We start from the raw sequence: 16863 nt of genomic DNA on the forward strand, positions 1-16863 counted from the left end.
TAAATAATTAATTCATATATAATAAAATTATATTTTGATCCAAATAATAGAAAAATTCTTTTAAATAATGATGAAATTATAAATTAATAAATGATTTACTACTATAATTGAAGTAAATTAATAAATTTAAAAATAATAAAATTATTTATATATTTCAATAAATTAAATTTTTATTTTAGATTAAATAAATTAAACTATAATTTTTTTAAAAGGAAATCAAAGTGAATAAGCTGGTAATGTTAAGAAGATGGGCAGCCGCAAATTGTGGGGCCCACAAAACCTCTCCTCTCATTTTAGTTCCCTTACTCCTTCCCGCCAATTACTTAATCAACAATTAATTAAAAATTAATCCATACTTTTTATGTGGACCCCTCCCCTAAATTTCCCAAGATTAAATACCTAAAAAATGGCAAATTTTATTATCACCATAATAGAACAAAAATAATTGAAAGAAAATTTATAAAAAAAAAGGAAAAAAAAAACACACAACAAATTCACAGTTTGTGAGGGTGGATGGTGGGGGCTCCAATTTTCCAGTAAAAGAAAATAAAATTAGGAGAGAAAAAAAAAGTTGAGAATTTTCTGGGAATTTTGTAAGAAAATTTAAAAAAATAAAATAAATAATTTGTAGCCCCCCATTGTTGAGAGAAAGAGAGAAAGGGCCGCAATTGAAGAAAAATAAATTAAAATTCTGGGTTTATTTTATTTGATTTTATTAAAATTGTTGTTTTCAAAATCCAGATTTTTTGTTATATATATATATATATAAAGCTCTTCTTCACCACCCTCACCAAAAAAAAAAAACCTTCCTTTTTTGTTTTTCTCATTGTTTATGATAAAATCCCATTGTTACCATTGCAACAACAACATCAGAGGTACACCCTTTATGGTGATTTTCAATTCCCCTTTATATATATATTTGGTTTTCACTGGATTGCTTTTATTATTATTATTATTATTATTTCATTAAATTTGCAGATTCTATGAAGATTAAAAGGAGAAATTTAAGTTACATGCAATTATCAAGAAGAAGGGTGTTGTAAGTTTGTAACATCATATAACCAAAAAAGAAAAAGAAAAGGGAAATGAGAGACCCTAAAATGATCATTAATGGCTGTGAATTTACATTTCATTGTAATATGATTTTTGATAGTAAAACCAAAGGGTACTTACGGTTTTGTTTTTTGTTTCTTTTGTTGTTGTTATTGGAAGAGGGAGAGGCGCTTTTTGTATGAGGAAAATCTGGAGTTTCTTTGTAGAAGCTGGCTGTTTGCCATTGCAGCGTTTGGTTTATGTAGCAATGGGGGGTAAATGGAACCATATTGAATTCCATTTCTTATTGTTCTTCTTGATTCCATGTTTCATCATTCAAGGGTCTTTGGCTATTATCACTGATGGTAGATGACTAAATTCCTTCATTTTGTGGTGTATATATATATATATGATGTTGCTCTCTCTTCAATTTTGATTGTTGAAATGGATTTCGGAGATACAGGTTTGGCTTTGTTAGAATTTCGAGCTCGAATCGATTCGGATCCTTGTGGTGCTTTTGCTAATTGGAATTCTAATGACACCACGCCATGTATGTGGTATGGTGTTCATTGTGTCGATGGCAAAGTGCAAATGCTGTAAGTCATTTTTTCTATATGCATCATTTGGTATGTAATTGAAAAAAATTCTTTTGTGAATGATTCTTGGTAAAAGTATCATCGAAATCATGCCCCTCCACTAAAAGTTAGATTGCATATTTCCCCATTTACTCAAAAAATGAGCGAATTAGTCCTTCTCTATGTTAGATCAAATAGTAGACTAGTGTTTTTTTGTTAAAAATTTCATCCATTTTTACGGTTAAAAACCAGTCACTGAACGTTAGAATAACAATACAGTTACACGTGGGTGTGCCATGTGCAACCCATTCTGATGTACAGGGATCAGTTTTTAATTAGTAGAAATGGATAAAATTTTTGCTCATTTTTTAAGTAGATAGGGCAAAATGCAATCTGACTCTTTGTATAAGGGGCTTCATGGTACTTTTACCAATGGTTCTTAATGAGTATTATAGATCTTTATATAAGTTATTTATGGTGTAAAACTATTGAAGGATGAATTTTTTGATGCCTTTTTGTTTATTGTTTTTTCTTTTAGGGATTTGAGTTCCCTTGCTTTGAAAGGAACATTAGCACCTGAGCTCGGGAAATTAAGCGACTTAAGATCACTGTAAGAGTCACCACTTAGTCCCAATAAAAAAATTTCTTACATATCTTTCAATGTTTAACCCTTGTATGCCTCTGGTTTTATGCATTGCAATGGGAGGTAAAAGTATCATGGAGGTCCATATACTAGGAATTGGTTTGCAGTTTGCCCTTTCTATTAAAAAAATGGACAAATTAATATTTGCACATTAGATCAAAAAGTAAATTGGCCATTCTGTTAAAAATTCTATCTATTTCTATTATTAAAAATCGGTCTCTGTACTTAGCATGAAATACGTGTGCCACGCTATGTATTGCTGTTTGGTTATTATGTTAGTCATGCCAATTTTTAACAGTAGAAATGGAAATATAACTTCTAATGCAGGGCCTTCATGATATTTTTACCTGCAATGGGATTAACTTAATGTTTGTATGCAAGGAATTCTATAAATGAGAGGGCATTATATATAGGTCTTAACATACAACACTATATTGGGTAATGGTTGTAGTTCTTGCTTAATCTAATCAAGTTTTCTGGATTGTTTCTCGATGTCTATATCAACAGTGTGCTCTATAGAAACCGGTTCTCCGGTGTCATTCCAAAGGAGTTTGGGGAGCTTACAAAGCTGGAGCTATTAGATTTGAGGGAAAATGACTTGAGTGGAATGGTTCCGGCCGAGATAGGGGAAATGTCGTCTCTAAAATGCTTGTGCGTTCACTTTATATATCTATTTATGCTTGTTCATAATGTTTATATTCTTTGTGTTAACTTTAACTTAATTTTCCTTCTACCTTAGGTTACTTTACGACAACAAATTCGAGGGCAAAATTCCTTCAGAATTCGGGAAGCTAAAATTGCTCTCCGAACTGCAGTTTGATAAAAATCTCGCGTCGATTTTGGCCACCAGAATTGGCTGTGCAAATAGAAAGTTCAGACTTCGGTAAGAGCTTATTCATTCCAGTGGTATTGTTATTGCTTTGCGTTGGTTGATCCCCCTCCCTCATTCCGTAATGTATACTTATCCACCCGGTTGTTCGTCAACCTTTACGTACATAACTTCATATTTGCTTGTGCTTAAAGTTAGAAGATATATGTTCTGTAAAGTAGAATGATTTTCGAGGTTCATTGGCTTGAAATTGATGCCTCATTCTAGTGTCAAGACTTGAGTTAGTTTTTTTCAAGGATAATCTTTAGCATAAAGTACTTTATGCTACTGGCAACATAATTCTACAACGAGTGCTTTGATATTTTGTATCGAATGCCTGGCATGGTTTCTTTTTAACTGATGAATTAGGCTTATTAAGAGCTCTACCCCTCTTGTTTACTGATTCCTTATTGCCTAAGTTGACAGCATATGGCAGAGTAGTTGGCGACAATTTAACGGAGGATCATTGTTAATCCAGATTCAAGGAGCTGTTATTCGTTCCCTCAATACCGTGCTGATACAATGGTATGAACTTATCGTATATCTTTTCACCTTCCTTTTTTTAAATCATCGGTTATGTTATTTTAAAGTTCATCTTTGTTCATTGATATACCTTCTTACAAGGTTCAAGTTGCAAAAAGACACTCTGGCTGGGTGTAATGACAGTTGCTGTGGTGAGTAAACATTTATGAACTCTTGGTCCATTGAACTATGAAGAAGTATGCTTTCGGGAAACAATGACGCTAATTTTTCTTTTAAGTAGGTTCATCTGAGCAACAAATGGCTTGTAACGCAAGGAATCTTGTCGTCCCTTTCGAACGTCGTGGGCTGCTTGGGTCGTCAAAGAATCTCCCAGCTGTACCGGCTACTGCTGTGCCTTCCACTGAACAGATCATTGCTCTCCCTACTACCAGAAGTAGTGGTAGTTTCCCTGCAGTGCCTAAGGAAACTGGGACTAAATCGGAACCTGATGATGAGTCATCTGAAACTAATTCGGAGCCTGCTGACCAGTCTTCACAAGCTGATTCGAAACCTGTTGATCAGTCGTCTGAAACCTCTAAGGGCGAGACAACTGCTGAAAAATTTTCTGGGGATTTGTGGAAATATTTCATCATCATTCCTTGCATACTAGTCTTTATTGCATTTGTGGCTTTGGCTTTCATGTGTCGTAAACGAGCAGCAAAAGCGATAGGTCCCTGGAAAACCGGACTAAGTGGCCAGCTGCAGAAAGTTTTTGTTACAGGCAATGCTTGATTAAGTTTTTCTTGATGATCTAGTTACATCTTCATATGATACTATAAAAAGTGTTTCGGTTTATTTGAAATGTAGGGGTGCCTAAGTTAAACCGATCAGAACTTGAAACAGCCTGTGAGGATTTTAGCAATATAGTTCAGGCAATAGATGGTTGCACGGTGTATAAAGGGACACTTTCCAGCGGAGTTGAGATTGCTGTTACATCAATCTGTGTTTCATCTTCAAAAGAATGGCCAAAGAGCTCGGAAACAGGTTTTCGGAGAAAGGTTTGTCGTTTTCACATTCACGACATATAAAACTTTACAAATTTGTGCTCATAACAAAAACCAAACTCATTCTTTTAATCAAATTGCTATGTTGGAACTCATCCCAGATCGACAGATTATCACGAATTAACCATAAGAACTTTGTCAACCTTATTGGCTATTGCATGGACGATGAACCTTTTAGTAGGATGATGGTGTTTGAATACACTCCAAACGGAACCCTTTTCGAGCATCTACATGGTAATAATCATCACTTAACATGCATATTTCCCGGTTACATGATGTTGATTCATTGAGAGCTTAAATATTATCCATTTTTATTCTCAGTTGAAGATATGGAACATCTTGATTGGAGTGGGAGGGTGAGAATCATAATGGGTGTAGCTTATTGTCTTCTTTATATGCACCATGATTTGAATCCTCCTATATCTCATCCAAACTTAAGTTCATCTTTTATCTATCTAACGGATGATTATGCTGCAAAGGTACATCGAATGTTCTTTATAAATCAGCTTCATTAAGTTCTTATTGATATGACAACACTCGATTCCCCTTTCCTTTTTTTATGCAGATCTCAGAGATTCTCGGTTTTGACTCCGCAACTAAGTCGAACAACTCGGTTGATGACGGATCACAAGATTCCAAATTGGACCCTTATGCTGATCCGGAAACGAATGTCTACAGTTTTGGCATATTGTTACTTGAAATCGTATCTGGAAAACTTGTTTACTCCAAAGAGCAAGGCTCTATTGAGGAATGGGTATGTTAAGGTTCTAATTTACTCTTTGTTTTTCTTGAAGAAATCTTGTCTGACACTTGCTTGAACTAGACCCAAGGACCTATGTGCAAAGCCCTGTTCAGTATTTGGGAAGGTTCAGACAAAAATATTAGGCTCGGAAATGAACTTGGGCTAAATACGAGACCTATATCTCAAGCTTGGCTGGGTCGGCTTGAGAAATTATATATAGTGTTGATGCTACACCCAAGCCCAGTCCAACACATAGATACCTCTAACTTGAACATGAGTACAGGAATATGATCTTTCAAAGATCCTTTTAATACATAGAAAATACCCTTTTCGAACACACCTGTGTGCACACTCACACCTAAATCCAAGCACCATAGCTCCCGAAGCCAAAAAGCTAACACTTCCCTTGCTTTTCTTGAAGTAATCATGTCCAACACATACTTGAACTAGACTTGTCCAAGGACCTATGTGCAAAGCCCCACTGGTATTTGGAAAGGTTTAGACAAAAATATTAGGCCCGATAATGAACTTGGCCAAAATATGAGACCTATATAGTGTTGATGCTACATATGAGCTTGGTCCAACTTGTAGATACCTTTGATTTGAACACAAGTATAAGAATATGATCTAAAAATCCTCTTAATACATAGAAAATACCCTTTTGAAAACACCCGTGTGCACACTGACACCAGAATCCAGGCACCATAACACTCGAAGCCAAAAAGCTAACACTTACCTTTGCTTTTCTTGAAGTAATTGTGTCTGACACATACTTGAACTAGACCTTTCCAAGGACCCATGACCAAAGCCCTACCCAGTATTCGAGAAGGTTTAGACAAGAATATCAAGCTTGAGAATGAACTTGGTGGAAACATGAGACCTATATAGTGTTAATGCTACACATGAGCCAGGTCCAACTCATAGACACCTCTGACCCAAACACAAGTATCGGAATATGATCTTCCAAAGATCTTTTTAATACATAGAAAATACCCTTTTTGACCTCACTCGTGTACACACTCACACCCGAACCCAAGCACCATATCTCCCGAAGCAAAAAAGTTAACACTTCCCCTCTTTTCTCCAATAATCGTGTCTGACACATACTTGTACTAGACCATGAGCAAAGCTCCACCCAGTATTTGGGAAGGTTTAGACATAATATAAAGCCTAAGAATGAACTTGGCCAAAATATGAGACCTATGTAGTGTTGATGCTACACGAGCCTGGTCCATCTCATAGACACCTCAGACCCAAACACGAATATAACAATATGATCTTCCAGAGATCCTATTAACACATAGAAAATACACCCTTTTTGAACACGCTTGTCTGCACACTCACAGGCAAATCCAAGTACCTTAGCACCCGGAGCCAAAAAGCTACCACTTCCCCTCGCTTTTCTTGCAGTAATCATGTCTGACACATACTTGAACTAGACCCGTCCAAGGACCCATGTGCAAAGCCCCACCCTGTGTTTGGGAAGATTTATACAAAAATGTAAGCTCGAGAATGAACTTGGCCAAAATATGAAACCTATATAGTGTTGATACTACACATGAGCTGGGTCTTACTCATAGACACCTCTAACTTGAACACGAGTATAGGAATATGATCCTCCAGAGATCCTCTTAACACAGAAAATACCCTTTTTGAACTCACCCGTGTGCACTCACACCCGAATCCAAGCACCCATGTGCAGAGCCTCACCCGGTATTCGGAAAGATTTAGACAAAAATATTAAGCCCGATAATGAACTTGGTCCAAATATGAGACATATTTCCAACTTATAGATACCTCTGACCCAAACATGAGTATAGGAATATGATCTTTTTGAACACGCCCGTGGGCACACACGCACCCAAATCCAACTACCATGGCACCTAATGACCTAATAAAATCTCTTCCCCTTGCTTTTGGCAGGCTTCTCAATATTTGAATGATAAAGGGAGCCTCAACAACTTGGTTGATCCAACACTAAAAGGTTACAAAGCTGAAGAACTTGAAGTGATCTGTGAGGTAATACAAGAGTGTATTCAAAGTGAACCAAGGCAAAGACCAACAATGAAGGATGTGAGTTCCAAATTGAGACAAGCTTTTAATATCACACCTGAACAAGCTGTCCCAAGACTCTCCCCATTGTGGTGGGCTGAACTTGAGATTTTATCAATGGAGACACTCTAAATTTTCTTTTGTCTCTCTCTTTCTCCCATTCCGGCTAAAAAGCACTGTACAGGTCCCGTGTATTATAGCACAGAATGTATTTTGGTCCCCAATACTTTTTAAAAGTGAGTACAAGGATCTCTCTGTATGTTAGAAAATCGAGCAAAACGATCACTTTTGTAATAATAGAAATAAAATAAAATAAAAGAGCAGGATGAATTGGACTTAATTAAATGATTAGACAATTATTTAAAGTATGAAATGACGGTTGTCTAATTGCTTTTCTCACTCACTTGCTCCTATTCTTATTATTGTACCCCTCTCATGTATTACATTTTGGTCCCTAATACTTTTTACAGTGAGTAAAATGATTTCTCTGTATGTTAGAAATTCGAGCAAAATTATAACGACTCAATTTTCAATGGTTTCTGAACTTTATTTTCGTAAATCGAATTTGTAAAATAGAAATATTTACAGAGCTAAGAATGATTGAGTAATTTAGTAGATAAAATAGTTAATTAAAGCTTAGGGATTAAATTGTAAAAATCTAATCATTATTAAATTTTAATTAAGAAAAAGCTTGAAGACCTATATAACAATTAATCAAAGGGCTAAAATGGTTATTAAATCATTTTCCATTTCCATCATGAGATAGTGGACATTGATGATGGTTTCCACTTAGATTATTTAATAATAAAATTAACATGGTTAAAGCTTAATTAAGCTAATTATGTTAGATTAACTAAACAAGAACTTTTTAAGAAAAGCAATTAAGTTTTTTTTACACCAAAATGCATCAAAAGATTCTTTTTATAATTTTTTACAAATTTTATATTTCTTTAATTATTTATAATTTTCTTACGACTTTATAAAATTTTATAACTTTTTTTCTATATTTCTATATATTTTACAATTTTTAAGATTTTTATAATTTTTTCTAATTTTAATAACTTTTAAATATTTTTAAAATTTAATAATTTTTATAACTTTTATTGATTTTTATTTTTTATCATTTTTGACACATGTCACGCCTGGTTGTGACACATGGTAATTTTAATCGAAAAATTAGGGAACTGTCAAAAGATCTTTTTGATGCATTTTAATAGTTTAAGTACCTAATTGAGTGAAAAAAAAAGTAAGGGCTAAATTAATTTTTTTTAAAAAAATTTGAGAGCTTTTTACATCCTTAAGCATTCAATTATAATTAAGGTATATAAACTAAAGTTAGTGGACGTAGAAGAACCATTTCAACATTCGACCATCATCTTTAGTAAGAAAATCAAGTTATTTTCTTGTAAATTTTATAAATTTATGATCATGAGAGCTTGATTTAGCAAGCCCATATATCGATTTATTCAACTCGTCGATGGGTGCTGACCCATTGCACCAATCGTCGAATCATTACTTAGAGCTTGCTAGCTAAACTTTGAAAAAAAAATTAACAGCCTAATGGCTTAAATAAAAAATTTCGAATAGTTCAGTGATCATTTTGTAACTTTTTGAAGTTGAGTAACCAAAATATAAACTTATTAATAATTTAATAATTTTAAGTGTAATTTATCCTTATATTATTGTGTTTTCAAAGTGGTTTAGCCTTATATTATGAAGGGTCAGCTCCAAGACAAACCCAACTTGAATTTGTGGCTAATATCTTGTGTACGTGGGTCATTCAGCCTAACTCACCCACATGGTAAACCTAAATTCGAAACCATGATAATGTTTCCACCCAACATTATATCTAACACGCAAAAAAATATATTTTTTTAAATAATTTTATTATAAATTTTAATCATATCTGTTTTTTTTTACATAATTTTTATAACTACTTATAGTTCATTCCCAACTCATAAATAAAAGGATAATGCACTTCAGTGCACTCGAACTCATATCCTCTTCCCCAACCCATAAATAGAAAGACAATGCGTTTTAATGCACTCAGACCCACGTCCTCCTACATTGACAATAATGTCCATATCAATCGAATTAAAACTTAATCGGCAAAAAATATATATTTTAAGTGTGAAACAAAACTGCAATGTAAAACAAAAAGTAATATGAGTGAAAAACTCGTGTAATAAATTATCAAAAAGTAATATAAAAATTAAACGTGACGTTGGTTGAAATGGTAAAGTTAAGAGTGAATATCATAATGTTTTGGATTTAAATCCCATCATATATATTTATTTTTTTAGATTTTATATTAGAAAAAGACAAAAATACCTTTAAAATAATATATGTTGTTTTATAAAAATAACGAGTTTTTAATAATTTCATAACTGAGTTAGGACCCAGTTGATGAGCGATACTGACTCAATCAAACTCTTAAATAATAGTGTAGATATAAAAAAGTTAGATAAATACGTATATGATATGTAAAGTACATTAATATAATTTTTTAATTCCAATAATCTTGATTAAAAAAATTAAAGTATACGTGTATAAGAAAGATAAAAATGTTCTCAAAATAATATTTATTGCTTTGTAAAAATAGTCGGGTTTGGATAATTTCACAATTGAGTTGAGACCTAGTTAGAGTTGTCCATGGGCCAGGCCAAGGCCCGCATGAAAAATGAGAGGGTTTGGGCAAAAATATAGACTCAAAAACTGGACTTGGACAAGAAATAAGGCCCGCTTGAAAAATGTGTCGGGCCTCAGGTAAGGTTTTCTTGACCCGGGCTCGACCCAAATTTGTTAAAAAAAAACTTGTTATTTTGCTGCTATTTTCCCATGTTTTGTTGTTGTTTTCCCACTTTTTACCATTGTTTTACTACCATTTCACTATTATATTGCTACTATTTATTGTTAATGTTTGGATATTGTATAACACTTGTTTTATTGTTAATTTTGCTACTACTTTAGAGATATTTGCTTGTTAAGTTGTACTTATCTTGGTTTTATTTAAGTATAAATATTTTTTAAAATTTATTTTCAATTTGTTGGGAAACATTTATTTTAGTCTTTTAGTATATTTGGTGTATTATATATTTTAATTTTTATACAAAAATAAAAACTAAAAATTTAATACTGAGCCAAGTTTGGGCAAAAATTAGGCTCATTTTTTGGGCCCGAGCCTATCAATCGGGCCTAAAATTTTGTTAGGGTCTCATCTGGTCCATGGACAATTTTAAACCTAATTGGTGGATGATAGTAACTCAATCGAACTTTTAAATAATAGTATAAATATTAAATTTTATATAAATATATTAATATGATACATAAAAATATATTAAGATAAAAGAATTTTGATTAAAAAATTAAATTATACTTATAAAAGAAAAAAGTTAAAAATACCTTTAAAATATTTTTTGTTGATTTATAAAAGTAATATTTTTTTATTTTATGATGTCACAAATGAGTTGAGTTATGGTTTATGAGTAATACTAACTCGATCAAACTCTTAAATAATAATATAGATAAATATTAAAATTTATATAAATATATAATATGATATACAAAAATATATTAAGATAATAATATTTAATTATAATGGTCTTTATTAAAATAAATAAATAGTGAATATTTGATGCACCGTCAATGTAAGAGTCTTATATATCGTCAATGAAGGGTGATATCAGTTTAGTTCAATCAAAATTTTTAGATTTTTGAACTATTCATCATAATTTGGTTCGGGTTTTATTTTTCCATATTGACTTTTGTTTTTGAATTTTATTTATTTATTTTGACAAGATGAACTCTGCTTTTATGGATTTTGAATATTCTTTGATAAAATTTTAAAGTATTTTTATAAATATTTCTAAAATAAAAATTTTTCAAGTAAATAAAATTAATCAATAACTTTGATGTGTATTTTTTGAAAAATATTTTTTATATAGAAAATAAGTTATTTTCACTATTTAAATATAATATAAATTAAATAGAAATAGAAATGGGTTCGGTTTGAAGCAACCACGATTTTTAACTTGTATTTCATAAACTATTCAAACATTTCATTCAGATAAATTCAATTTTTCAATTTTTCTTGCTCAGCCCTACTGTCAACAAATGACAAGACAACACCCTATTACTGATGAAATAAAAAAATTATGGATGACTTATAGATAAACACTTATAACTTTATTTAAACATAAATACAAAATTCAAAACACGGAGCTCGATATAATCATAAACTTAAACTTAAACTCTAAATCCTAAAGAATAAACTTTAAACTCGAAACTCAAAAAAAATAATTCTAAATTTTTATGAATGTATGTAATAATTATAATTAATCTTTGATTATATTTTAAAAAAATTGTTTATTTAGACAAATGTTAGGGTTTTTAATAAAAATATTTATTTAGATAAAGTGTAGGCTTATTTAATTTTTTATTTAGATAAATGTTAGGTTTTTGTTATTCTTAAATAGTTTAGTGACTTAAATAAAAAAATTGAATAATTCAATGATCATTTTGTAACTTTTTAAAATTGAATGACCAAAATGTAAATTTACTTATGTTTAGTGACCTCAAGTGTAATTTACCCTTTTAAGCATATTGTTAGCATTTCCCACATACATAATCCTTCATGAAAATAAAAATAGAAAACCAAAAAAATCCCAACCGTTGGATCTTCGATCCAAATTATCAGCTTCTCTTTTAACTATATATAGATATTTCAACCAAATTTTTACTATTTTTCGTAAACTGGTTCCAATGGTGAATGCCATTTTTTCCCCGGAAAATTTCTTACATAGAATAACCCAAATTTTCTCGACCATTTTCAAGGTGGGATTATTTTCAACAAAGAAAAAAAAGTATTGAATCAGCCCCTTTCTCTCATCATCTCTTTTCTATGTTTTAAAAAAAAGGATTCTACTTGTTTGTTAATCGTTCATTGTTTTTTTTAGTTAATATAGAGTTTCGTTTGAAATTATGGAGAAGAAAGGGACTGTTTTAATGCAAAGATTCGAACTCGGGAGATTACTTGGCCAAGGGACGTTCGCTAAGGTTTATTACGCGAGGAATTTGACGAACGGACAAAGCTGCGCCATTAAAATCATTGACAAAGAGAAGATAATGAAAGGTGGTTTAATCGATCAAACGAAGCGTGAAATCGCCGTAATGAGAATCATTAAACATCCAAATGTTGTTCAATTGTACGAGGTAATGGCGAGTAAATCGAAGATTTATTTCGTTATGGAATACGTCCGAGGCGGCGAGCTTTTCAATAAAGTGGCTAAAGGGAAACTTAAAGAAAATGTGGCTCGCCATTATTTTCAACAATTGGTGGCGGCGGTGGATTTTTGTCATAGTCGTGGCGTCTATCACCGTGATTTGAAACCGGAGAATCTTTTGTTGGATGAGAATGAGAATTTGAAAGTTTCCGATTTTGGGTTGAGTGCATTGACAGAATCTTGTTGGCAAGATGGGCTTTTACATACGACTTGTGGGACTCCGGCGTATGTGGCACCGGAGGTTATAAATAAGAAAGGGTATGATGGTGCTAAGGCGGATATTTGGTCTTGTGGGGTTATTCTTTATGTTCTTATGGCAGGGTTTCTACCTTTTCATGATCAGAATTTGATGGAAATGTATAAGAAGATTTGTAGAGGAGATTTTAAGTGTCCACAATGGTTGCCACTGGAGGTTCGAAAGCTTCTTTCTCGGATCCTTGATCCGAACCCGAACCAACGAATCACGGTGGAGAAGCTGATGGATAACGTTTGGTTTAAGAAAGGGTTTAAAAAGATTGACACACTGCCACTATCGCCAAACCCTAAAAAGTTTGATTTAGTAATCAGTGATGTCCAAGCAGCATTCGACTCGTCGTCATCGGTGTCTTCATTCTCGGGCTGGGAGACCAGTTCTGAGGATGAATCAACAACGGTGACGCCAAATCCGATGAGTCCTATCAAGCCGAACGTTTTCAATGCGTTCGATATCATATCCCTCTCCCAGGGTTTTGATCTGTCCGCTCTATTTGAACAAGACCCTAACCAACGGAACCCTTCTCGGTTCACTACCCGAAAACCTGCTAACGACATTGTCTCAAAGTTTAAACAAATAGCCCGGAGTGAGAGTTTCAACATCCAGAATGGGGACGGAAAGGTACGATTACAAGGGATAAAAGAAGGACGAAAGGGACAACTTGGGATCGATGCCGAGATCTTCGAGATTACACCATCTTTTCATGTGGTGGAGCTGAACAAAACAGCCGGAGATACCTTGGAGTACAAGGAATTTTGTGACCAAGAATTAAAACCGTCATTGAAAGATATAGTTTGGACTTGGCAAGGGAATCATCAACAAAGCCAGCAATAGTTTTTAGCCACAAAATTGCTTTTTGAAGTTTGAAAGTTTTATACATGGATGCACATACAACAAAAATATATATAATCGAAAAAATATTGAGTCTAGTGGTAATGTACATTATATTTTTAATAAGAGAACTCAAGTTCGAATTTTAGGGACAACGTTATTGTCCAACCTCAAACCCTAAAAAAATTAGTCTCTATGGACGGTAAAACGGACACAGAGAATATTTCAATTATATACCCATATATATGTATGCATGTATAAATATGTAATTGTAGTTGCATTGTCCCCCTCACGTTGACTTTGTTGTTTTTCTCATTTTTCAGATTTAATTTCCACTTAATCAAACTATAAGATGTTGATTGAGTTTTAGCTCAACTGACATCCGTATTATTGTTAGTATAAGAAGACATGGGTTCAAGTGTACTAAAGCGCATTATCCTCTTATTTAAGGGTTAAAAGGAAGGGTTATGAGTAGTTTTAAATATTATATCAAAAAACAAAAATTAAGAATCGTGATGCTACGAGTTATATAAAATGAAGTAAATAAAAAAATATAAATTTATAGATGGTTTTTGGTTTATGGAGAAATTTTTTATTTACTAATTCTTTTTTATCTTTTTTTTACATAGGGTTTTTAGTCTATAAAGTTTTTTTTCCTTGCTATTTTTTTGGAATGTGTATACTTAATTTCAATCTCAACTTTTCTTTGTTAATTATGTTAAATAATTTTACGTTATACATGTTTTGATGTTTTGATTTGATTGGTATCGACATTGTTGCCAATGTAGGAGGATGCGGGTTTGAATGGGCTAAAGTACATTATCCTTCTATTTAAGGGTTTGGGAGGGACTATGGATAATTATGGGCTTTGTATCATAAAAACAAATATGATAAGAATATATAATAAAATTAATATTAAAAAACATATTTTGATGTTGCAACATAAAATTTTTAAATGACACTATTGCAAATTTTATTTAAAAATATTATATCAAATTATTTTATGGAATTAATAAAAAATGGTAGCATTAGGATTGAAAATACACATTTTGAAATATAAAATATTAAAATGATTAAATTATAGTAGAATGATTAATTTCACACAAAAAGTAAAATACGTAATATAGGGACCTTTTACAACTTGAACTCAACTGGATTATATCCTACTCTCTCGTCTTGTTGCGGAGCTTGGAATCTATACTATTATTTGAACACTTAATTAAATTGGTATCACGATTCAACCATAATATCAACTCAATTTAGAAATGATTAGAAAATGAATTATATTATTAAGATAATATTTTTATATTTTTATATAAAATTAATAAAAAATTATGTAAAGTATACTCCAATAAACTAATAATCTGTCAGGGCCCAATATCCCTTTTCACATATTATTATAATTGTTGTTAAAAAATGAATAAAAATTCAATAAATTCATAAAACTAAAAGTAATATAACTTTTAACTATATAAAATATGTAAATCAAAATAATTAGAAAACAATTGTGTTGAGAGTGGGATTTGAACCCACGCCCTTTCGGACCAGAACCTTAATCTGGCGCCTTAGACCAACTCGGCCATCTCAACACTTTGATAACAGTTGGGCCAAATAATTAAAATATACTTATTTTGGTATATACAAGTGGATGAGCCTTCCTTTTTATCTTATTGGTTAAATTTCAGTTTTAGTCCCTATGCTTATGCTACATTCAATTTTAAGATTATATAACAATGGTCAAATTTCAATTTTGATGTCTGTGCTACACTCAGAATATAAGATTTAGTCTTTATACTTCTAACTTTTTTAATGTAATTTAGTACCTCAAATTTACAATGTTATTTATTAGCCCAAATAGTTTATTTTGATTAAATGATGATGTGATTTTTTTAAATTGTTAACATTGATAAAATTATTTGTTAAATTCAAGTCCATTGCAATGCCCTTTTTTTAGTTACGCAGATAGTACGCACATATATATTTTAATTTCAAAATATCACACCAACGAATTTAACAGAAGAATTTCATGGTGTAAATATTTGGATTTGAATTTTTTAATTTAAAAAATAGTTGGACTAAATTCCTATAAATAAAAGTATAAAAACTAAATTTCAAATATACAAAGAGTTTAATAGTGTGAGGCTGCTATCTATCATCATGCTATTGGTCATCAATGTCACGTCAACACCATGCTAATGTATTTTAATAGTGTTAGTTAGGTACCTAAAAAATTACTAAGTTAGCTTATATTTTCAAATTTAGATACCAATTAAGTAAAAAAAAAGAAGTTTAGGTAACACCTATAAAATTAATAGTTTTCTTAGTCGACATTTACAAAAATGACCATTTGATATGTGTTTCTAACATAACGAGAATTTTATGCTCATTTTCAGGTGTAGGGAGCTAAAATGCAATTTACGCTATAGTATAGAGACCTATATAAGATTACTCTGCATATTATCGTGTTTATCATGTTACTTCATTTTGTTTGGTTCATTTGATTGAAATATGAGATTTTGTTGTTTGGTTAAAGAAATTTAAGATTACTTAAAAATAAATATTACTAAATTACCTCATAAATCCAGAGGAAGTTATTAGACTAATTACCCAAAATAATCACTGCAAACCAATTGAATCAAATTTTTACACCAATTACCTCATACATATTTAAATATTTATTTAATTAAAATGGATGAACCGATCAAATCAGTCAAATCAGTGAACTGATGACATGACTGATTCAACCGCCAATCTAATTTTAAAAACCATGGGAAGAAATGTTTGTGATTTTCTTATAATAAGTGCCTTATTTACGCTCTTATGCGCCTAGTAAAAGGACAAATGCCAAAATTGTGACTTTTTTTTAAATAATCTCATTATAGGTTTTGATAATATTAACACAATACTTAAAACTACCTATAGCCCCTCCTCAATATATAAATAGTAGGATAATGCGTTTCAGTGCACTCGAACACACGTCCTCTTATACTAACAATAATATCTATACTAATCGAGTTAAGACTTAATCGACAATAATGTAATATTATTTTAAAAAATAC

General features: G+C 31.7%; 2 protein-coding genes and 1 non-coding gene across 4 annotated transcripts; 2 read left to right on the forward strand and 1 right to left on the reverse strand.

Annotated features, from left to right (window-relative positions):
• The first annotated feature begins 421 nt into the window (after positions 1 to 421).
• Positions 422 to 7783, forward strand: LOC108482041 (protein MALE DISCOVERER 2-like). 2 transcript variants are annotated; one of them, XM_017785148.2, is made up of 15 exons: positions 422 to 875; positions 979 to 1039; positions 1213 to 1397; positions 1496 to 1628; positions 2146 to 2217; positions 2758 to 2901; positions 2990 to 3133; positions 3545 to 3643; positions 3743 to 3792; positions 3882 to 4361; positions 4448 to 4638; positions 4746 to 4878; positions 4966 to 5123; positions 5210 to 5398; positions 7310 to 7783. In XM_017785148.2, exons 1-15 carry the CDS (start codon positions 833 to 835, stop codon positions 7568 to 7570), a joined length of 2343 nt encoding a protein of 780 aa, XP_017640637.1. In that variant the 5' UTR covers positions 422 to 832; the 3' UTR covers positions 7571 to 7783. The 2 variants fall into 2 exon arrangements, with proteins under 2 accessions (XP_017640637.1, XP_052886133.1); XM_053030173.1 differs by lacking the exon at positions 979 to 1039 and having other exon boundaries at positions 428 to 875.
• A 4432-nt stretch (positions 7784 to 12215) lies between these two features.
• On the forward strand, positions 12216 to 14425 carry LOC108482452 (CBL-interacting serine/threonine-protein kinase 20-like). The gene has a single exon (XM_017785585.2). It carries the CDS (start codon positions 12419 to 12421, stop codon positions 13805 to 13807), a length of 1389 nt encoding a protein of 462 aa, XP_017641074.1. The 5' UTR covers positions 12216 to 12418; the 3' UTR covers positions 13808 to 14425.
• Positions 14426 to 15312: 887 nt separating this feature from the next.
• TRNAL-AAG (transfer RNA leucine (anticodon AAG)) lies at positions 15313 to 15393 on the reverse strand. The gene has a single exon. It is a non-coding gene; the product is annotated as a tRNA-Leu (tRNA).
• Between the last annotated feature and the right edge of the window lie 1470 nt (positions 15394 to 16863).

Source organism: Gossypium arboreum, chromosome 6 (genome assembly GCF_025698485.1).
Source record: "Gossypium arboreum isolate Shixiya-1 chromosome 6, ASM2569848v2, whole genome shotgun sequence".
Taxonomy (NCBI): domain Eukaryota; kingdom Viridiplantae; phylum Streptophyta; class Magnoliopsida; order Malvales; family Malvaceae; genus Gossypium; species Gossypium arboreum.

Excerpts from the sequence above, each read along its gene's own strand:
- LOC108482041 (XM_017785148.2), top strand. The coding sequence starts at position 833 with ATGATAAAATCCCATTGTTACCATTGCAACAACAACATCAGAG. Across the intron at positions 3,793-3,881 it reads GTGTAATGACAGTTGCTGTG|GTTCATCTGAGCAACAAATG; the intron begins GTGAGTAAACAT and ends TCTTTTAAGTAG. Across the intron at positions 5,399-7,309 it reads AAGGCTCTATTGAGGAATGG|GCTTCTCAATATTTGAATGA; the intron begins GTATGTTAAGGT and ends TGCTTTTGGCAG.
- LOC108482452 (XM_017785585.2), top strand. The coding sequence starts at position 12,419 with ATGGAGAAGAAAGGGACTGTTTTAATGCAAAGATTCGAACTCGGGAGA.